The 23,605-nt window shown below is 40.9% G+C and overlaps 1 protein-coding gene across 1 annotated transcript in view; it reads right to left on the bottom strand.

Annotated features, from left to right (window-relative positions):
* The window catches only part of LOC135051158 (vomeronasal type-2 receptor 26-like), an 88,737-nt gene that overhangs the window by 34,297 nt on the left and 30,835 nt on the right, over positions 1–23,605 (bottom strand). Inside the window, exons 3-7 of the mRNA XM_063957294.1 lie at positions 18,141–18,941; positions 14,875–15,105; positions 13,340–13,463; positions 9,274–10,157; positions 5,217–5,286 (exon numbers count right to left, since the gene is read on the bottom strand). Of these exons, the coding sequence (XP_063813364.1) occupies positions 5,217–5,286; positions 9,274–10,157; positions 13,340–13,463; positions 14,875–15,105; positions 18,141–18,941 (2,110 nt within the window). The remainder of the gene's footprint in view (positions 1–5,216; positions 5,287–9,273; positions 10,158–13,339; positions 13,464–14,874; positions 15,106–18,140; positions 18,942–23,605) is intronic.

Genomic DNA, 23,605 nt, shown 5'->3' with positions numbered 1-23,605 from the left:
AAAGCCTTAGTAAATAAGGTAATTACTAAAAAATAAAATTAATTTGAATTTCTGAATATAGTGAATCCTTATTCCTGTGATATATGTTCTCCCAAAAATGTACAAGGCCCTCCTACACCCTTCTGGCAGGCCTATAGTATCTGGCTGTAATAGTCTAACAAGAAACCTTTCAGCTATGATTGATTACCACCTGCAACCTTTAGTAAAAACCACCAGATCTTTCCTTAAAGATACAGGTGATGTCCTCAGTGGCGTCAAGAGAGGGGTGGGGGAACGCTACAAATTACCTGGGCTCAGGTGTGATGGAGGGGCCCAGTGGGGGCCCAGGTTTAGCCCCCCTACCCTGGAAGCAGCAGTTGCATATTTTCTTCACAGCCCAGCACACATACAATTGTTTCTAAGGGTGCATGTCCACACCTCCTGTGATTAGGCCATAGTCCCTGAAAACTACCTGGGCCCAGCCAGGCTCTCTACTGCTCTTGCTGGGGGGCATGCCATGCTCCTGTGAGTGGGTGCTTCTCATGTTCTAGACACTCCCCAAAAGAGGTGTGGCCATGCCCCCAGCATGCTGTTGTCACACCACTTCTAGGGGTCAGGGGGGCCCAGGAAGTTGTTGTACCGGGGCCTAGGATTTCTCTTGGTGCCCTGGATGTCCTATGGAAACTGAGAGATTACCAATGGGAAAGTGGTGACTTTCTGTGTACTGCAAATGTCTGTACACTGTACACTATTATAGATTTTGAGAAAGGATTAACTACAGTCTCCCATTTTTTGAACATCAGTAATCTTAGTGAAATGATGAAAGATTTCATTCTTGAAGGTATAAAATTCATTTTATTGAATAACTATTTTTACTTTGATAGTACGTTTTACTTACAGCGCTTCGGCACTGCCATGGGCACTGAGTTCACCCCCAGTTACACCAACTTGTTTATGTTGTACTGGGAGGACTCCCAAATTTGGGCAATTGGCGGTCTGGTGGTGGGTCTAGTGTCCCGGCATCACTACATTGATGACGTGTTTTTTTATGGAGGGGTGAGGAAGAGACACTAAGGACCTTTTGTGAAGGACTTAATTGCAATGATATGTCAATCAAGCTGACATTTACTATCAGTCAGAAGGAAGTGGCGTTTTTGTACCTAAACATTTATATTGCAAATAAACAAGTGAATTCTAAAACGTATAGAAAAGAAACAAATTCTAATAGCTTCATAGATAGAACAAGCCGCCATCATGTAAACTGGCTGGATGGTATCCCGTTCACTCAGTTTGCAAGAATTAAAAGAAATTGTTCAAATATGGAGATATGTAATCAATAACTTGATGAACTCTCCAGTCATTTGTCCAAGCAAGGATACAAATCCAATTTCTTGAATACAGCAAGAGAAAAGGTTAATAATATTGATAGGGAAAACCTTTTAGAGATCAAGGACAAAACCACTTCTTCTGATGAAAAATATAAGTGGGTGTTCATTAGTCAATATAACAGGTCTTTTAAAGGTATTGAACGTGTTTTTAAGGATAATTGGAATATCCTCAAACAGGATTCGGTAATAGGGGCTTCGCTACCCGATAAGCCTGTTTTCATCTATAGGAAGGCCCCTTCCTTAAAAAAACAACTTGTAAAAAGTAGCTTGGATAACGAGCTGAAACAGTATAAGAACAAAGGGATTTCACCCCTGTGAGGAAGTTTACCGAATTCACAGTAAATGGCCACATGCACCCAATAAAAGAGTTTATAACATGTCACACAAAGAACGTTGTCCATGTGTTGGAATGTGCATGTGGCATATGTTATGTTGGTAAAACAGGAAGATGTGCAAAAACAAGATGGGCAGAACATATTTACAATATTCGTAAAGGCTTAGAGACGCATAGCATCTCATCTCATTTTAAGAAAGTACAAAACTCCAATGAATGTTGCTTAACTAATTTTTGGGGCATCCAGGCAATAATTCCAGGAGATCACGAGACATCGAGAGAAGATTGTCCCAAGCAGAAATGAGGTGGATTCAACATTTAGGGACCCTTGGTCCCAAGAGACAGAATGCTGAATTCGAGATAAAGTGCTTTCTACCATGATTTTATTTTTAGTCCTGCACTCCATGTAGAATAAAAAATTAGTGAAGCCAAATTGACATTCTATACCTATGTGAATATTGAACATTCTTGGAATTGTGTGTGTTTTTCTTGTTTGTTTTTTATGGTAATTGCTGCATTTTTTTTGTTTTGTCTTACATGCAATATTATCCTGGAGGATTTATCATTAATGGACTCCATTTATGATATGGGATGCTTGTATAAGGATTCCGTTCTTTTTGGACATTTCTACCATTAGAGGAACTTATCCCGAGCGTTGAATGCAAATACCGACACTTCCAGGGTTGTCGAACGAATATGAAACGCATGAGGAACTTCCGCTTCCGGCTTCCGGACCGATTGCACATGAGCACCACTTGGAAAGTGGCGATGGATTTCACATGTAATGCATTTAATGTAGGTTTAAAAACGGACACTTGAGCCATGGAACCACGCTTCTGATGAAGGACTATATGTCTGAAATGCATTAAGCGTGGCACCCGTTTATGTGCTGTGGACTCCAGGACCTTCATATATCTCTGGGGAGGCAGTGCTATCCTGAATGGAATCATAGCTTTGAGACCATCCACCTAAGAGTCATCTGTGGATTCAGGATCCCCCTGGGTGATATATGGGGATCCGGTCTGAAGAGCGACAATGTCTAGGTTGACAATGTTTAGGTCGACCACTATAGGTCGACAGTCACTAGGTCGACATGTATGGAAGGTCGACAGGGTTTCTAGGATGACATGTGCTAGGTCGACAGGTCTAAAGGTCGACATTAGTTTTCCACATTTTTTTTCTTTTTTTGAATTTTTTCATACTTAACGATCCACGTGGACTACGATTGGAATGGTAAAGTGTGCCGAGCGAAGCGGTAGCGGAGCGAAGGCACCATGCCCAAAGCATGGCGAGCGAAGCGAGCCATGCAAGGGGACGCGGTGCACTAATTTGGGATCCCGGTCACTCTACGAAAAAAACAACACCCAAAAAAAATAATCCTCATGTCGACCTTTAGACCTGTTGACCGAGCACATGTCGACCTAGAAACCCTGTCGACCTTCCATCCATGTCGACCTAGTGACTGTCGACCTATAGTGGTCGACCTAAACATTGTCGACCTAGACATTGTCGATTTGATGAACCACACCCGATATATGCTGTGCTGTCCTATAGAGAATTATGTGATATGCTGTTTTTATGATGTTCCTTGTGAGTGCAATCTGTAGCATTAAATATTGCTTTTTTTAAATTCTGCTACACTATGGTCTGTGTTTTTAGTGTCTCTCATTTATCTCTATTCATTGTGGGGAAAAGATACACTTACTGTATTTTACAGGTTCACTAAAGCACATGGAAACCTGTATTTTGGAGAGAAGTTTCCTTGAGTAAGATCATTTATCCAGTCACCATCTCCATGCATTGAGGACTTTGTGCTTCTATCTATGGTGATTAATTTTTTTAATTTTTTTAAATTATATATGACACACATTTTGTAATGTGATACTTGGTATGCGCTCTGGTTTGTCGACAAAACTCTCCGTTTTATGGGTGTGTGTGAAAAAACGCAGGCGTTTCAGGGAAAAACGTGGGAGTGTCTGGTGAAACGGGGGAGTGTCTGGGCGAACGCTGGGCGTGTGTGTGACGTCAAACCAGGAACGAAACTTACTGAACTGATCGCAGTGGTAGAGTAAGTCTCGAGCTACTCAGAAACTGCAAAGAAATATCTAATCGCTATTCTATTCGCAATTCTGCGAACCTTTCGTTCGCAATTCTGCACAGCTAATATTCACTCCCAGTAGGCAGCAGCTTAGCGCGTGCAAAGCTGCTAAAGGCATCTAGCGAGCGAACAACTCATAATGAGGGCCATAAAGTGAAAGAAGAAAGTAACGATCACTAATTTAACTTCATTACGACCTATAATGCCAGTGAAAAGCAGATAGAAGTAGCCATTAAGAAACACTGGCACATCCTAAAGATGGACAACATCCTGAATCAAGAATTACTGGATCGACCAAAAACCATTTATAGAAAAGCAAGAAACTTAAAAGACATCTTAGCTCCTAGTATGCTCAAACCCATTCACACTGAAAAACAGGATTCCTGGCTTAAAACAAAAGGCTTTTTTTAGATGCAATCATTGTTGCATCTGCAAATATACCCATAAGGACTGTAAAAACTTCAGTGATTCAAAGAACTCTGAAACCTTTAAAATCAAGGATCTGATAAATTGTTCTACAATGTATGTCATTTATTACCTGGAATGTCCATGTGGCTACAAGTATATAGGAAAAAACAAAAAGGAACCTCAGGTTGAGAATACAGGTACACGTTAGAGCAATAAGGAATAAGATGGACAATCATTCAGTTCCCAAACATTATAATAAAACCTATCACTCTAAACCTGACCTCATGACCTTCAAAGGCATAGAACATGTAACAATGGGGCCGAGGGAAGGTGATATTGATAGGAAACTGGCACAAATGGAAATGTTTTGGATCCAAACTTTAAACACTCTTATGCCAGCGGGTCTTAATGAATATTATGAACTTACACCTTTTTTATGAGTACTGTTTGTAAACTGCTTATGAACTTTTAACAAATACTGTGTGCAATTTCTGATGAACCTCATAATACTCACTTATGAAGTATTAATTCTGTATGGTTTAGAATAAGAAGACAGAATCTTAGAACACCCTCTAATTCACTATAATGTTCATTTATTTAACATCTCGGATAGTGTTTACCAATGTATTTTATATTTACCTAATTCCTATTTTATCATTCATTCTTCTGCATTTTTAAACCATTTTTTATGTATTTATGTGTGTATATTATATATTTTATATTTTATATTTTATCTATATTTTATATTCTTTATAGACAGTGTATATGTTTACATCTATCATGTATATCAAAATCTCAAGTACTGTATAATATCCCAGCAATCCAGCCACCTTTATCAGCACTTCTACGGAGCTGGATCGCGATGCTGCCAAGAGCAACTGCATGGCGCATGCGCGGCCAGCATGCCGGGATGCGCACGCGCACCACGGAGTTGCATTCTGTAGTTCCCTGCACCAACTGGGATCTCGCGTGATTACGCGTTATCCCGCGCATGCGCACCGGACAATACCGGATCCGGTTTGCGGCGTGGTCACCTTTTGAGGACATAATATAAGGTTCCCCAGTGCATGCCCCACCATCTGATACCCCTGAGGAAGTTGCAGCACGGAAATTCTTAGTAAATGTGGCAGAGTGGCTCTCTCCCACATTCTAAGGTAGGAGTTAATCACCAGCAGCTCTGGGAGGATCCACACTCTTTCCTTAATTAGGACTAGCTAAGGTATAAAAACCAGGCCAGATGAGTTAATAGTGGGGAATGTGTGGGAGAGGCTGCACCTTTGGCAATGCTCTCTGTCCTGGAGAAATCTGCCCCCCAAAACTGCTGTGAATACTCTGCCTTTTTATACTGCTGTCTTCAAGTAAGCTGAATTGTTATATTTTAAATGTTTATTAAGCCATTTGTAAGTAGCTATTACAGTGGCTATGCCTGTCAGCCGGAAATAAAAGCTTACTTGTTTGCAATACCTCTGCCTCTCATTGGTTGTTTGGAACTGACCTGCTACATTGTGGTGTAAGAGGTGGGATAAGTGCGTCCTGTGCAAAGGATCCTGAACAAGTGACCATGAAAGCCATTATGCAACAGATGTTGGACTTCTTTAAACAGCAGCAAGCAGAAGTGAATGCTCCAGTACTTCCCAAAATGCAGGCCTCAGATGATGTGGAGGCCTTTCTTACAACCTTTAAAAAAGTTGGGCCTTCTTTGGGCCTTCTTTGGGCCTTGCGTGCATGGCCCTTTTGGGCCTTCTTTGCATGCATGGCCCAAAGAATCCTAGGTCCTGTGGATTGCCCCTCTGCTAACAGGGGAGGCCCAAGCTGTGTATGTTGACCTGTTGCTGGAAGATGCAAAAGATTTTGACCATGTGAAGGCTGCTGTGGCCAACCGAATTGGCCTTTTTCCAAAAGCGTCCCGGAAAAAAATTCAGTTCTGTTTCCTATGATCCTGATGTGAGGCCATGTGTTGTGGCCCAGAGGCAAATAACTCTGCCCAGCTAGTGGAGTTGATCACCTTGGAACAATTTACTGCTCTTCTTCCTGCCAAGATCTGCTAACAGGGGTACAGCTGCAACAGGTTGACACTTTAGACTCTGCAGTCCGGCTAGTGGAAAATGCATTGCTGACGCAGGAAGGTATGGAGAACCTTTCTACTTTAATTATGCTGGAGTCTCCATGCCGGTCCCCGCAACAGCCGTTGTCTCGGGGTAAGGTGTCCCCACGTCAGGATCCGGATAGATGCCAGTCTTCCTCTCAGATGCTGACCTCGAAGAAATTGAGACCCAAAGCTTCTCCCCTCGCTATCCGTAAAGAGGATGTTTGGCCAAGAGGTCATTTTACAGGGAAGGCATTGACTGCTTTTTCCCTGGAAATTGGAGGTCCAGAGCTGGTAACTTCTCCAACAACTTCAGCGCAGATTTATTCATCATGTGGCAAAGATGGGCACCAAGAGTGCGTATGCCCGCATATGGATTGTTCTTTCTCCGTGTCTTTACAGCTGTAGAGACCTGTCCTCACCCGCCTAGGATACAGGTACATGTACAAGTTGGAAATAGACTGGTTTTGTTATTTGCAATCAGGGAGGTTCCCCAGTCTTCTACTGTCTTTGCCCCTTTTGAGCTTCTGTATGGGAGGAAACCATGTGGTGTTCTTGATCTTTTGCATGAGGCATGGGAAGAACAGCCAATAGAGGGCAAAAGTGTCCTTCAATATGTGGTTCAGATGCGTAATTGCATAGACCTACTAGGTCAATTGGCCCAGGAGAATTTGGAAAATGCCCTCTATATCTTCAATGGCCAAACTAGAGTTTTTTCACCAGGTGATAAAGTCCTTTTGTTGCTGCCTACTCAGAGTTGTAAGCTACTAGCAAAGTGGCAGGAGCCATTTGAAGTGATTAGAAAGGTTAGAGATGTCAATTATGAGGTCTCTAACCCTGACTCCCATAGAGGTAGGCAGATCTATCATGTTAATTTGTTGAAAGCAAGTAAGGACCAAAATGTTTTTTTTGTAGACCTTGTTATTGGCCATACTGACCTTGGTCCACAGGTTCCCCATTTGGAAGGGGTTGCTTCTCCCGTTTAACCTCTAGATTCAGACACTTTGAAGCCTCCCTTGGGGAACCTTCTTAAATAGTTCTCAGATGTTTTTTCAGATAAACTGAAGAGAACCAATTTAGTCTTACATGACATCATAACCCCACTAGGGATAGTTGTTAAACAAAGACCTTATTGACTTCCAAATGAGAAACAAGAACAAGTAATCAAGGAAGTACAAGAGATGTTGAAATTAGTGGTAATTGATGAGTCGTTTAGCGACTGGTGTAACCCTATTGTGTTGGTCACAAAGCCAGGTGCTTCTACAAGGTTTTGTGTAGACTTCTGAAGAGTTTATGCTGTTTCAAAATGTGATGCCTACCCAATGCCAAGGGTTGACGATCTCCTTGAAAGATTAGGTTCGGCCATATATATTTCTACTCTTGACCTTAAGAAGGGGTATTTGCAGATTGAGTTGTTGGAGGAAGCTAAGAAGAAGACTGCTTTCTCCACTCTGATAGGCCTTTTTCAATTCAAAACAATGCCCTTCTGCCTGCATGATTCCCCAGCCTCTTTTCAGAGGTTAATGGACCGGGTGCTTTGTCCTCATCAAAATTATACTGCAGCCTATTTGGACGATATTGTTATATATAGTCAGCATTGGAGTGCCCATGTTAACATGCTTAGGACTGTTAGTCTTAGCGGTTTAACTGCTAATTTAAAGAAATGTGTTCTAGCTAAAAATTAAACTAAATACTTAGACTATGTAGTGGGCAATGGGTGTCTGAAGCTTCTTGTGAGTAAGGTTAAGGCGCTTGCTGATGCCCCAGTTCCAACTAACAAAAAAGAGTTGAGATCCTTCTTGGGTTTGGCAGGCTATTACAGAAGTTTTTTCCCTGAAATTTCTACCTTAGTGGCTCCGTTAACAGATCGTTTGAAAAATTCTGCCCCAAATAAACTTGAGTGGTTTATGGAGTGTCTGCGTTCACCAGAATTAAAGTGCTTTTGTATAAAGGCCCAGTTTTAAAGTCTCCAGATTTTGCAAAGCCGGTACAAACAGACATCTCAGATGTTGGTTTGGGGCAGTTTTGTGTCAGGAGTTTGATGGCATTGAACACCCCATTCTGTTTTTGAGTAGAAAATTGTTTCCATGAAAGACTAAGTATTCTGTAGTCGAAAAAGAATGCCTTGATATAAAATGGACTCTTGAGGCTTTGAGATATAATCTTTGTGGGGTCAAGTTTACCATGGTCACAGAAAATGGTTACATGTTATGAAAAATTCTAATGCAAGACTGACAAGGCGGTACCTGGTTGTTCAGCATTTTTCTTTTGAAGTCCGGCATCGACCGGAATGTCTACATATAAATGAAGATTTTTTTGTCCTGGACAGGGCTGGAAAGCCGGGCTTCCATCATGGGTGGTCTAGGTTCGCCCTTTAATGGGGGGCGGTATGTGGCAGAGTGGCTCTCTCCAACATTCTGAGGAAGGAGTTAATCACCTGCTGTTCAAGGCGGATCCACACCCTTTCCTTAATCAGGACCAGTTTAGGTGTAAAAACCAGGCCAGATGAATTAGTAGTGGGGAATGTGTGGGAGAGGCTGCACCTTTGGCAATGCTCTCTGTCCTGGAGAAATATGCACCCTGAAACTGTTGTGAATACTCTGACTTTTTATGCTGCTGTCTTCAAGTAAGCTGAATTGCTATTTTTGAAATGTTGATGGTACCATTTGTAAGAAGCTATTACAGTGGCTATGCCTATCAGCTGGAAATAAAAGCTTACTTGTTTGCAATACCTCTGTCTCTCAGTGGTTGTTTAGAACTGACCCCTTGCAGTAATTTTTTTCCAATATTGAAAATATATGAAATTGTCTGTATATGTGCAAAAATATTCCCCTTGTGCATGTGTTTCTTTTAAGTGTAAAGTACAAAAATTTAGCATCAGACTCATTGTCTTCAGGTGTAAATATTATATAATGAAATGTAGGCATTTATTACAGTGTATCAGATCATATCATGATGAATTGTTTCATTTTCCCCAGACCAAAACTTTTCTGGTTACTTCAGGTCTCATCAGAATATTGTAGCATTTGGAGAAAAACATACAGCCTACTATCCCAATACATGAAGCTAATATAGCAAACACCTCTACAATGACCATATGTTTCCCCTTACTGCTCAGATAGGCCGGGATGGCACAGACCCACACACTGCAGAACACCAGCATGCTGAATGTGATATATTTGGCCTCATTATAGATGTCAGGTAATGTCCTCACCATGAAAGCCAGAACAAAGCTCACAGCTGCCAGGAGTCCCATGTAACCCAACATGAAATAAAAGGCCAGCACAGAACCCTCATTACATTGGATGATGATAGTCTCAGGATATGTGTCTATGTTAAACTCTTGAAATGGAGGAGAAACGGACAACCAGATGACACCATTCAGCACCTGGACAGATGAGCAGATCACCACTAAGGAATTTGGTAGTTTGACTCCCATCCATTTTCTCCAGTAGCTTCCAGGTCTTGTGGCTTTAAAAGCAATGCAAACCATGATAGTCTTGGCCAGGACTGAGGACACAGCGATAGTAAATATGATTCCAAAGCAGATCTGCCGCAGCATGCAGGTTATATCCACTGGGCGACCAAGGAAGAGAAATACACAGAGTAAACTCAACTTTAGAGAGATGAGGAGAATAAAGCTGAGGTTCCGGTTATTAGCTCTGACAATTTGGCTGGTCCGGAAGAAGATAAATAATCCAATAATGAAAACAATTATAACAGAAAATAATACAGCTGTGATAGAAAACACTGAGGCTGTAGTGTCCACTTCATATGAAAGAAACTCTTGTGCTTTGGCAATACATTGGTTTCTTGAATCATTTGGCCATTCAAGATTGCTGCATTTCATGCAATGTTCATTGTCTGTGAAATGAAAATGTGACATAAATAAAAACATTTCAGCAAGAATGTTGATCTCAATTCTCTTTCTCTACCTTTCTTGCTCCTTCAATCCAATTTTGCTTTCCTCTTTCAGTCTCTCCATCTCTTTCATATTCTGTCTTTCCTTCTCTTTCTCTCTAATATCACTCCTTTTTTTCTCATTTGCTCTCTCACATTATCCCCTTTCTCCAAAAGGAAGAACTGACAATCAGCCAGAGGATTATTAAACCCTAAGACAAGTTTTTTTTGTTATTTGTTCATGGCGAACCTTTCAATTGTCTTTGATCTATTTTCTCATTGGACAGTGATGTACCTACTCTTGCTTGTAGTACTGGTGGTTTATTGCTGTACATTTTTTTTCCTTCACTTTGTGTCCTGGATCACTTTTTCTGTGAACTCAATCTGGAGATTTTGGCTGGCCTGAACTCTGTGGTGAGCATTGGAAACTGTATGACCTAAGTAAGCTGGATGATCTTAAGTAGTCACTGCTCATGGGCAATGGTAAGACTGAGGATTAATATTAGTGATCTGTTACATTACAGCAATTTCTTGGAGAGAGGGCTACGCTGCCAGGCAAGTGCCAGGAGTACTCGGCTGGGATATTACTTTGCCGGGTAGTACACTGCCCTGGCTAGCGGCGTCCCCATTGGCCAGGTTTGCCATGGTACCCATGGCATAAGCCCTGCTCGCCCTGCATTTGTTACGCATCTGTAAAGGAGCCTTCTTACTGGAAGCTTTTCCCTTGTTATCATTTGTATATGTACAGTAGTCTTCTGAGGTATATAAAATAAGGGAACCAATCCCTCACAAGACTTTTTATAGTCTACATCTTTGAGCCATTACAAGACATTGCTTCAACATAATTAAATTGAACACTGTATCCAGATGTAACACTTTTACAATTTTCCTGTTTGAAGATTCTGTTATACTCTGTACTGTATACTGTACAGTATATGCAATATCTACTTTAAAATGTAACATCTTCCTACATAGTTAGTTATTTCCCCATATTAAAGGAACATATCCCAAGAGGACAATGTGACAGATGTATTAAGGCTGGAGAAGTAATAAAGCAGTGATAAGTGCAAGGTGCTAACACACCAGCCAATCAGCGCCAATATGTAAATTGGCAGTTAGGAGCTGAATGGCTGGTGCGTTATCACCTTGCATTTATCACTGCTTTATCACTTCTCCAGGCTTAATACATTTGCCCCATTGTCTAGTAATTATACAATTAAAATAAGAGGTATTTTTATTTATTATATTGTTCAATCAATTCTAAGTTTATGGTTTATAGACTCTGTGAATGCTGATTATTTTACAGGACAGAAAGCTATACCTTAATACACTGTAATTCGAGCCGCTGAGGCTGCTGTATGTAATCCTCACCCTATGTACTTTTTACACAGTTAGCGTACAAAGGCCCGTACCCTATACGTACTTTGCTTACTCACGCCGCGACGGACGTACAAAGTACACGCAGTACAAACACACACACCAACACGCTGAGAGCACAATGCAGCTACGCATGTGATAGAAATATACCTTAAACCTTAGCAGGAAATGGGACACAACACCAAATTGTATTTCAAAACTATGTTGGGGTCCAACCCACCAACGGTTATTTTACTAGCAGGGGGTTACAAGAATAATACAATACAATAAGAGAAAAAGGCTACAGTCAATGGTACATACATTTGTTCACCTGCGCTTCCTGGTCCAGTCCTCAATCATCAAGGTAGATGATCTTCAGAGATTGTGTGTGACCGGGCCTGCAGCTGGCTTTTTGTACATTTGTCCAAAACCTAACACAATGGAAACTGTAATCTCTTTGTCTATTGGTCACTGGGATGGTCATTTACAGTACAGGAGAGGTCATAGGTCAGTTTGAATAGGTGGGCATGTCTGGTCCAGGTGCACTTGCAGATGTTCTCCACCAGGTTCCCGCCGAATATCAGGAGTACAGTAAATACAGTTGATATTAATATTCTGCTCCTGCGCATAACTATTCGCAGAAGCGTGCGATCTTCCGCAAACCAACACCGGCATATTGTTTTTAAAATACCATACAGCTGGATACCAAATACCACTTCTTAACCTAATTCTGTCACCTCCTATCCTGTAAAGGTGAATCCCTTTGTTATTATACCCTTTAAGCAAGTGTAACTCGCTGGTGTGGTGCATGTAGACTATGTGTACATTGTGCACTATGTGGATTAAATATGTAATGTGTTTTTATGGCTTTTCCATGCGATTACAAATACTACCGTAATTACCAATACCACGCGCTAATACGCAGGACCGCAGGAGCGATCATATGCAAATTGCGAATATGTGCACGTACGGCAGAACAAGTACACGCACGGAGGCCATCTGTGTGTGGTTTGTACGTGATGTGTGTACTGCAATATTTTCGACTTTGACAAATCAAGTTTTTTTTTTTCATTTTTACAGCTAATAAATAATGTTTTTATATGGATATTTCAATGGTAGTTTGCAGTTTTCCCAATTTACTATTGTAACTACTAGCACTCTACAATTATATTAGCATTTCTTCATGATGAGGCTGAATGTACTGCATTTGAGCTGCTATACACGATTGTACACATTCTGAGGTCTGTGCTCTCGAACCCCACGTATATATGCAAAGGGTTCTGGTCTGCAACTAAGTATGCCTGTCGGTGGTAGTAGAAGTCTATGGCTGTACTTTCGTTATTGATTATAGAAGTATAGGGGACTTGGGAATGGTGGAAAGAGTTATGGTGTTATGGTACAGTTTATATTTTCTATAAATTTGATAATTTATACTCTCATAGCACTATGGCATATTTTTAATTAGCCGCACCTAAAAACGGCGATTACTGCGCAGAAACTCTCTGATCCTAAGCTGCGGAATCAATGGGTTTTCCCCACGCATGAACCCCATATTGTGCCTTTTTTTCATCATCTTTTCCTTGCAGCTCCTGAAGCTGCAAAAAAAAGTCCATCTTTGGGGGTTCATGCACAGGTTAGTCCCCTCTGACTGGACCAAGCAGACACAGCAATTGAATATGCCAATATGAATGTCTGTCATCAGAGGGATTCTGACAATTTGATCATTGTTCCTGTGATGACCACATCACAGTTGTAGATGAAATACATAAATAAAAATATTGTACATATACCAGGCTTATTGGATATTTCTCCTTCTGAACACGGCACACAGTTATAGCAACATGCATGGAATCCTTCCTTTGGTGCTTTTCTGAATCCATCCAGACACTTTTTAGAACATTGTCCATGTGGCATCTATTAGGAGAGCATGTATGGTTAAGGAGGTTTAACTGAGCCATCATACTGTACACCCATGTAACAACTCTAAAAAGTAAAACAGGTCTTTAGGTTTATACTGGAAAGCAAGAAGATATCGGATTAGTGAACTTACATGGATAATTTATTTAGCCAGTGTTGAAACAGAGCAGTTGCGAAAAACAGATTTTTTATAAATTTACCTCTAGAAATGTAAACACCTAAAAGACTGGCACAATAGTTATCCATGGCGCTTGGCATAGATGAGGAAGCAGCCCTGTCTGTGAAATGCATTGCAACTACAAAATTAGTAAGACTTTTTTTTATTTTTTGCTTTATTTTTATAGCCTGTTCCTACTGTCTTTATATATACGTCTATACTACTTTTTATGATTGTATATTATGCCATTTTTTTGTGATTTATGAAGTAAATTGAATTCATTGTCCATTCTAGGAGTTAATATAACTCTAGGACACTTGGGTAATAAACTGTATATAGTTGTTTTTTTTACAAATAGCTCATTATAGCCCCAACAAAATATTTTAAAATTATATTGTGGTTTCAAATGCCCTAGTTAGCGATGGGCAACTTATTGTTATAGATGATACTGCTATGTTCAACTTTCTTAAAATTAAGTTTCTAACTTTTATCAAATTTGCAATATTTAATATTTAAGTGTAAATTAGTTAACATGGGGCTCATATAGCATTAGAGGAAAGTCAAAAACTGAAGATCAAAAATGTGTTTTTGCATACTGCACATACTGTATGCACTAAAATTGAGTATATTTGAGTATACAAATGGAGAAGTACAGTATATGTGCATTTAGCATCCCTCTGTTTAGAGAGGAGTTATGGGGAGGGGAGGGTTGGTCAGCAAAGCCAGAGTATTGTAAAGACTTGTTAGCATACCTTAAGTGCCATGTAAACAGGAAGATTGAGGAAGCTGTAGTTGCAATGGATTTACAGTATGTTATTGGATGCTAGTCTGCTTGCCCTTTCTTTGCTGCCACAAACTTAGTGTCCTCTAAAGGCATTTGGTATGTCTTTAACTTTGCCACTTATCTCTCCCTCTAGTATCAACTGATCTGGGGGTGTAACTTCATGACAGTGCACCTGCATTTTTATGTAACAGTCCAGATTTATGCTACAACAAATTGGGTTATATTACTTAGTCATATATACAGTATCAGTTCATCTAATAACATGTATGCCAAATTAAACTAAGTTCTGTACAATGCATAGCTTTCCATTATTAATTTAAATGATTATATGATCTAGAACTGGGATTTTGTTGTGTCATATGCTAATTTTACCAGTAGAATAATTAACATATTGCATACTAAAGAAGAAACCATTAGTCACTATACTGTATGTCTATTTAAGAATTTTCAGATCCAATTTTACTTACTCTTCCATTTCTCCAACTTATTTTCCATGGTTCAATGTACAGCTGCTTGTTATCTGGGACTGATCCATCAAATGTTCCTACATATTTACTGTTCTGCGCAGTTACTTCTCCCACATCAATATATATCCAATTTAGTATGTGTAAAGGAGAAGAGAATTCTCCTTTTCCATTATAAAATATTTCTTTACCATATTCATCTTTATAATGACCCTTTCTCATGTATCTGTGAATCTTTCCATGAGTGAGAGACAGACATGGATTGATAATAACCGTGTGTGAGCACGAAGAAGATTTTACAGTTGTAATGAAATAATACAGTAGAACAATGCAGATACAATAAGCAACAATGTTAGAGGCAATACATCTAGATCAATAAATACATGCTAGTATAAAGATCAGAGTTTACTTCAGATTCATTAGATCCTTACCATTCTGGACTCAGGAGTAAATTTCTGATTTACTGAAATTTTTTTTATAGTAATTTGAATCAAAATAGAATAAGTCAGAAAACAGGAAAACTTAAATATATTCCTGTCACTCATTAATCCCAAATCAACCGCAATATCAATTGCTCGGGCTACTCAATACTGAACAGACTGCTTTTAGTTCAGTTAATGGATTTCATCCAAATTGGGAGTTTTACCTTTACTAATTTATTACCAGTTATTTATATAATTAACACATATTCCGCAGCACTTTACAGAGAGAATATTTGCCCATTCACCTCAGTTATTATCACATCATTAATTATAACCATCCCTAATTATTCTCCAGTGAAAGTGGAAATAACGTTGGCTATTAAGTGACTTGATGCTTGCTTATAGTAAAATTAGTACAAAAGAAAAGTGTGCCCCTTCTATTCATTACATTAAGCCCCACTGAAATTGAAATTCATGCACCAAAGGTACTCAAGGGCAATCGGTATGTTTTACCGACAGACGGGATGCCGGCTGTCACTATACCAACAGCGGCATGTCTGTCGGATTCCCGGCAGCGAGCCTCCTCGTGGACTCACTGTGCTTTCCCCGCTACGGGCCTGGTGGCTCGTTTAGCTCACCAGAGGTTATATGCCCACTCGGTTGTTGGCATGGACCCAGCAACCGAGTGGGAATACCCTGTGGAGGACGGGATTCCGTCTGGGGGCATTTCACTGGCTGTGGTGTTCTGGAATCGGTCTCCTGAACAGATAGCATTTTACCTGCATTTTTTTTATTATTACCAGAAAAATTTCCAAAGATGTCTAAGAAAACTCGCTTTAGAGTAACATTATTTGCTAGTTACTAGTTGTTTGATTATAAATGATATGTTTTCATTTATTGTAAATAATATTTCAAGGTAGCCTTGAGAAACCTATAACTATTAAGCTACAGTATCATAAATATTGAGAAGTGCTGACTCCACAATATTTTTTTAATGAACCAAACATGATTAATAATAAAATGGAACCTAATGGAATTTCCTTTCAAATTACAGTTACTGTACATATCAAATCATAGGATGATATTATTAGTCTAATATGATCAACTGACTACTACAAGGGAACTGTCCATTAAATGCATCAGCTTCCCAAGTCTCATAAACAAATTTATTTTAAAAGGCAACACATTTTGGCAAAAATACTAATTGTCTTCATTTCACTTACACATTTTTCATAAATACTCAAAAAAAATTGTTATATCTATTACATTGCTAATTATATACAAAAAGTCATGCACATATACTTACTATCAAATACCAAGTACTTTAAACTAAGATTAGTCACTGCATCTGCATCAGAGACACTTAACTGTACATGACTACCTAAGGGGATCAACCACGCTTAGGTCGACAGTTCTAAGCCGACCACTATTGGTTGACATGCATTAGGTCAACAGGGTTTCTAGGTCAACATGTTCTAGGTCGACGTGACAAAAGGTCGACATGAATTTTTTATGATTTTTTGCTATTTGTTTGAACTTTTTCATACTTTTCAATCCACATGGACTACAATCGTGAACGGTAACCTGTGCCGAGCGCAGCGGTAGTGGAGCGAGGCACCTTGTCCGAAGCGTGGTGAGCGAAGCGTGGTGAGCGAAGCGAGCCATGTGAAGGGACACGGTGCACTAATTGGGGTTCCCGATCACTCTATGAAGAAAACAACACTAAAAAGTTAAAAAATCTCATGTTAACCTTTTGTCTATTTTGGGTGTCGACTTAGTTACTGTCGACCAATAGTGGTCTACCTAGACACTGTCAACCTAAGTGTGGTCAACCCTATGAACCACACCCCTACCTAAGAGTGCCACATATTTCTACATATGTAAAGTAACAATGTCCTATTATAAAGATGCCAGCACCTCAAACTAAAATAAGAATAAATAGCACACACACAAATAACACTCCAAACCTGGACATTTTTTACAGGGCAATCATGTACTCTACAAAGCAAGGTTTAGCCTTGTACATGACTGCCTATTACTTATACCTCTACCTTTTGTTAAATAAACTCTAATTTTCTTTTGCTTAATATTCATAACCTACTATAGATTAATTATTTATTAAAGAATATTAATAAACTGTATGTCTTAATTCAAAAGAGCTGTTTTCCTCTTCCTTTCTTTATGTCACTGCCAACACTCCCTTGTCTGTCTAAGTTGACAAATCATGCAACTGTCATTTATTATGATGTACAGTAAGTGGCCGTGGGGCAGATTTATTAAGGCTGGTGAAGTGATAAAGTGGAAGGTGATAACGCACCAGCCAGTCAGCTCCTAACTGTCATTTTTCAAACCCAGGGAAAGATGTATTAACCTGGAGAAGGCATAAGGAAGTGATAAACCAGTGATATATGCAAGGTGATAAAGACACCAGCCAATTAGATTCTAACTGTTAATTTACATATTGGAGCTGATTGGCTGGAGCCTTTATCACCTTGCACATATCACTGGTTTATCACTTCCTTATGCCTTCTCCAAGTTAATACATCTGCCCCCCCCCCCCCCAGTCTGTAACATGAAAGTTAGGAGCTGATTGGCTGGTGCGTTATCACCTTCCACTTTATCACTTCACCAAACTTAATAAATCTACCCCCATAACTTTTAATCTTGCACAGGTTAATTTAAACTGCAGCTCTGCAAACAAAATTAATATTTGAGACACACAAAACATTCATAATCATAGAGACTGCAGATTTCACTGAAGGAATACTCCCTTCTCTTACTGCAACTGATAACAATATTGTGCGCATTTTTGCTCAATATAATAATTAATACTGTATAAACACTTACTTTGTATTGATTTATTTCAAAGCTGTTCCTAATTCCATTATTGTTTAAGTTTAAATACATATCATGCAAAGTTTGTGCCATAGTAAAGACAGAAATGTGCACTCGGTAGGCAAGGGGATCTCTAGTAAAATTTAAATAACCTTGAAGACTCTTTTCCAAAGTACAGTTTAGAAAGGTGATTTTGATGATTAATGGAATAACAAAATTTTTTATTTCATTTTTAGACCTGCACTGGAATTTGGTTATCCAGATATCCTCCATTAGTGGATCAGATGAGAGGTCTGGAGGATTAACATCATCTAGAAAATCCTGTGCTCCAGGAATGTTACACATAGGAAGTGAGAAAACTAGAGTGCAGTTAACAGGTATTCTTGTCTTATAGGGCACTGCAATCTCTGGTATATTTGACCATAAAGCTGGAAAGATAAATGTCTTATTACCAGTAAATTGCGCTAGTCTACGGATAAAATACATAAAGTGTCTGGTATTTGTGCCACAAAGTATTATAATTTCAGCAGTAGTATTCTCAATAATGTTTTTATTAAATGAAAATGTATTTTCGTCCAAAAATGTAATCTTGAATTCAATACATATTCCGTAAGAAGCCAGTTGTCTGCTCAGCTGTTGGAGCTCCCACTCCCCACTCTCAGCTGAGGAAATGATCCCAACCCAGTTCCACCCAAACAGTTTTATTAATTTTGCAGTTGCCAAAAATTGCATCTGGTCATTGTGAATTGTCCTAAAAAAATGTGGATAAATCGTTCTGTCACCCAGCGCAGGGTCTCTGGCTCCATAACTGATCTAGATAGAAACATTACCAAATAAAAAAATTATATATTACGATTCCAACTTTTATCAGGTATTATGGGTATCTGTAAGTAAGCATAGTGTTATGAGCCACTGCGGCTCTTCTCCCTGCCGGGTCTCAGCCATTGCTAGGTGACTGGGACAACAGAGTACTTCTGCCCAATGATCCCCGCTGCTTCCAAGACAACCAGGATGCTGGTCAGTGGGGACCGTGCTTCTTAGGCATCCAAGACACCGGACTGGAATGTGCAATGCTGCAGTTGCACAGAGTTAGGCAATTATTAGACTCTGCTAGATTGGCTCTTCCCATTGGATAGTCTGCTCTTAATAGCCAGTCAGCTCAGCACATAGTGCCGGTTATAGCTTATGTCTGCCTGTATAAGATGCTGGTCCCTGTCTGCAGACTTAGCCTGTCCTGTGGATACTCTGCTGGATTTACTGCCTAGTCGTGTCCAAGTCCTTGCCCTGCCTGTGTCCACCTTCATTCCTAGTGTGTTAATCACTTGCCAACCTCTCCAGTGTACCCACTCTCAGCCTCCAGAGAAATACCAGCTGCACTGTGTTCGCATACCATCTTGTACTTTACCAGCAAGTCACCTTCTCAGTACTTTATTCCATCTTGCAGTACCTCATCTACCCTGGCTGAGATCCTGACCCAGATCTGACCTTGACCTCCGTGCTCAAGTGGGATAACCCCAGTTAATTTATCATGGTCTCTAGTCTATCGTGTGAGCCCCTACTGCCAGAGGTTTAAGTTAAGGCAGCAACCTAAGTACCGGTGTCGTGTACTAAGGGAACATCTGGGGACTGTTATTGGTGGAAGACCCTCTTACTAGCTCTAGGGGTCTCATACATACAGTACTAGAGTTCCAAACACATAGGTAGTGTAGGATAAGTCTTTCTGCACATGTTCAGTACATGCGGTAGTAATTAGCCGAAATTAGACCATGTAAAAAGAATTAGATATGACGCCCAATCTGTGCATGCATGCAAAAGAACAAAGTTGTACATTTTCTGGTGGTGCTCTAGAGTTTAGGTAAACATATTAGCATAAGAGAGCAGAAAATACTTTTTTTCTGGTGGCACTTCTTCAATATCAACAGCTAAAAACAATGTTTTTTATATTCCAATAAAATGAAAATGCACAACACAGAAAAAAATCCCAAAGTGAATCTTTGTAAGTAGAACTACACATCTTCCTGTACTTTATTCATAGCAAAAGGACATTTAGATTGGCCATCCATCAGTTGAAAACTTTCTTACATTTGATAGAAGATTGGCTGCCAGACTGTTAGTAGCACACGCTCCTCCAGGATTAGAGATTTCTCTGTCTCTCTCTCTCTCCCTCTCTCTCTCTTTCTCTCTCTGTCTTATTGGCTCCAACTGTATTCTGCAGCAGGAAACTGACGCCAAATACAGCTAATGCCATTAAGAACTATCCTTTAGCATAAAGAAGAACAAGGACTACTGGAAGTGATTATATGGCATCCACAGAGCCCTGATCTGAACATCATTGAGTCTTTATGGGATTACATTAAGAGACAGAAGGATCAGAGCAAGACTACATCCACAGAAGATCTGTGGTTAGTTCTCCAAGATGTTTGGAACAACCTCTCTGCCTAGTTCCTTCAAATGCTGTGATGGTGTACCTAGAAGAATGTATGCTGTTTCTCTAGCATCCATAAGGGATATTGGGGACAGAATTAGTACGATGGGGTATAGTCTGGTCCAAAGGAGCAAGTGCACTTTAAAATTCTTCCACTGGATATGCTGGCTACACCCTCTATGCCTCCTCCTACAGCTCAGTTTAGTAAAAAGTGCCCTCAGGAGAAGATACACACTCTGAAGCTCCAGAGTTTTTCTTCATTTTATTTCTGTTTTACTTATTTCGGTATGCTGTTTGGGCAAAAGCATAGTTAGGGGGGCGGTCACCGGCCTCTTGAGGTGCAGAGCCGCTTCTCCGTTGCAGGACGGGCTGTTTGTTCAGCAGGGCATGGCGTCTTGGCTGTCGCAGCCGCAGCATGCCGCACACCCCTAACATTGCCTGAAGGTGATCGTCGGTGGTGAGTACCAACCGGGGGCTCCGCTAGGGGGGTCCCCTGGTCTAATGTGAGACTGAAGCGCGGGTGAGGCGTATGGGTCCCTCCTGGGGGGGGACCCACTATAGCCCCTGCATGAGACTGGCTAACTGAAGTGAACCAAGCATTTATGTGAGGTTCTACATGATGGGAGACAAGGCCAGTATAAATATACAGCAGTAGCTCCGGCGCCATGGCGGGGGGCAGAGCTACATTAGAGCAGGCTCAGCAGCATTTTGGTGCCTTCCTCTGCATTAGCAGCAGCTGCAGCAGCCAACACAGCCCCTCCAGAACTGTCCCTGTATACACTGGTACGAGGTATGGGGGGAGAGCCGCTATCATTGTGCACAATAATCCCCTGGGGGATTTTAGCAGTAATCTCACTGTGTTTACACATATATATCAAACGCTGACAGCCTCACTGGGGCCGGTCACCGTTGGGTGCACTGGAGTCCTCTCTTCTCTGCAACAGGGCAGGCTTGTCATATATTATATCAGGCTGTATTTTGTGTGTATATTATACCTGTTTTTCTAATCACTATGGTAAAACAGAAGTCTTGCAGTGTATGTAATGCCGGGCTCTCCTAGTACATCCAGCTCAATATCATGTGGGCAGTGTAGTCAGACATCTCAGCATGCTGATACTAATGTGGGGGAGAATACAGAGCCACCCTGGTTGGGGGCTATAAAAACTATGATGTCTGATATGTTATCTCAGCTCACTGTGAATGCAAATAAGACTCAAGAACAGCAACAAGCAGTGGCTAGCCTTACGTCTAAGCGTCCCTCCCTGCCTGCTTCAGGCGCACAAAAACGTACTCTACCTGCACTCCTATCAGATGATACTGATGATGATATACATGATGCTGGGGATGATGGGGACCCCACAAGTGGGGATCCCACCCCGATTCAGGGTATAGAACCCCTTATATTGGCTATTAGGGAAATGTTAAAGCTCCCCCTGGGGGATGAAAATACTCAACAGTCATTTTTCCTCCCTCAAGAAGAACCAAAAGTCACATTACCTGATTCCACGGAATTGGATGATTTATTTAAACTAGCCTGGAAGAATCCAGATAAAAAATATCAAGTGACAAAAAGGTTTTTGAATACCTTCCCCTTTGCCCCTGAGGGCATAAAGTTTTGGGAAGAGTCTCCAGCAGTAGATATCTCAGTCTCTCGCCTTTCTAAAAAGGCAGTGCTCCCTGCTCCGGGCTCCCTTACGGTAAAGGACCCGGCAGATAGGAAAAGAAAGAACACTCTAAAATCTATTTACATTGCTGCAGGCGTAGCACAAAGGCCGGTCATTGCAGGTTGCTGGATGACACATGCAATTCATTCCTGGGCTAGTCAAATAAAGTAAGGTCTCTCGGGTGATATGACCTTAGTCGTTACTGTTGCTTTCCTGACTCACATTCAGGACATGGCAAGAGTCCTCTGTGACTCCCTAAAAGAGATTGGCACTATTAATGCTAGAACCATGGCTATGGCTGTGTCTGTGTGCAGAGCCATATGGTTACGTCAGTGGATTGCTGATACGGACTCAAAACGTAATGAGGAATCTCTTCCCTTCACAGGTGAATGGCTCTTTGGAGGTGACCTGGATGCCTGCATTTCTAAAGCTACGGCCGGGAAGTCCATGTTTCTCCCTTCAGAGGCCCCTCCAGCTAGATGTACCTATCCGGCACCGTCTTCTCAGTCCTTTTTGGTCCTCCAGATTTCAATCCAAAGCCAGAGGAGCCTCCAACGCAGCGAGAGGCTCCAGAGGAAAACCTAGAAAACCAGCAGTTGCTGGGTCTCAGGACCAGAATGCCAGTTCTGCTTCCACAAAAACTACAGCATGACGGTGCCCGCCCACCCCGGGGAGATCTCATGGTGGGAGCTTGGTTATACCACTACAGTCCCATCTGGGACGGTTCTTGCCAAGATGCTTGGATAAGGGACCTTATCTCTCAGGGCTACAAGCTGGAGGTCGATGGTACTCCTCCCCAACGATTTTTCAAATCAGGCTTACCAGTTTTGGGAAGTTTAAGTGGTACTCTACTACTGGCCATAGAGAAGTTGGTCCAGTCCCAGGTCATTGTCCCAGTACTACTACTGCAACAAGGACAGGGTTACTACTCCAGTCTGTTTGTAGTACCGAAACCAGATGGGTCTGTTAGACCCATTCTGAATCTAAAGTCTTTGAATCTTTACCTGAACGTTTTCAAATTCAAGATGGAATCTTTGAGGGTGGTGATTGCAGGCCTGGAGGAATTCTTAGTGTCACTGGATATCAAGGACGCTTACCTACATATCCCAATTTGGCCTCCTCATCAGGCCTATCTGAGGTATGCCCTGCTGAACAATCACTACCAATTTCAGGCGTTAGCTGTCAGCCTGTCTACAGCTCCGACGTTGTTCACGAAGGTGATGGCGGAAATTATGTTTAAGCTCAGGGTACAGGGAGTCAATGTTATTCCACACCTGGATGATCTCCTGATAAAAGGGAGCTCCAGGGAGCTTCTATTGCTCCATATAGATTGCACTATCCAACTTCTGTCTCACCATGGGTAGATCCTCAATCTACAGAAGTCCCAC

Source organism: Pseudophryne corroboree, chromosome 1 (genome assembly GCF_028390025.1).
Source record: "Pseudophryne corroboree isolate aPseCor3 chromosome 1, aPseCor3.hap2, whole genome shotgun sequence".
Classification (NCBI taxonomy): Eukaryota; Metazoa; Chordata; class Amphibia; order Anura; family Myobatrachidae; genus Pseudophryne; species Pseudophryne corroboree.
Note: the sequence above shows the minus strand (reverse complement) of the source record. Positions and strands in the feature narration are given on the sequence as shown.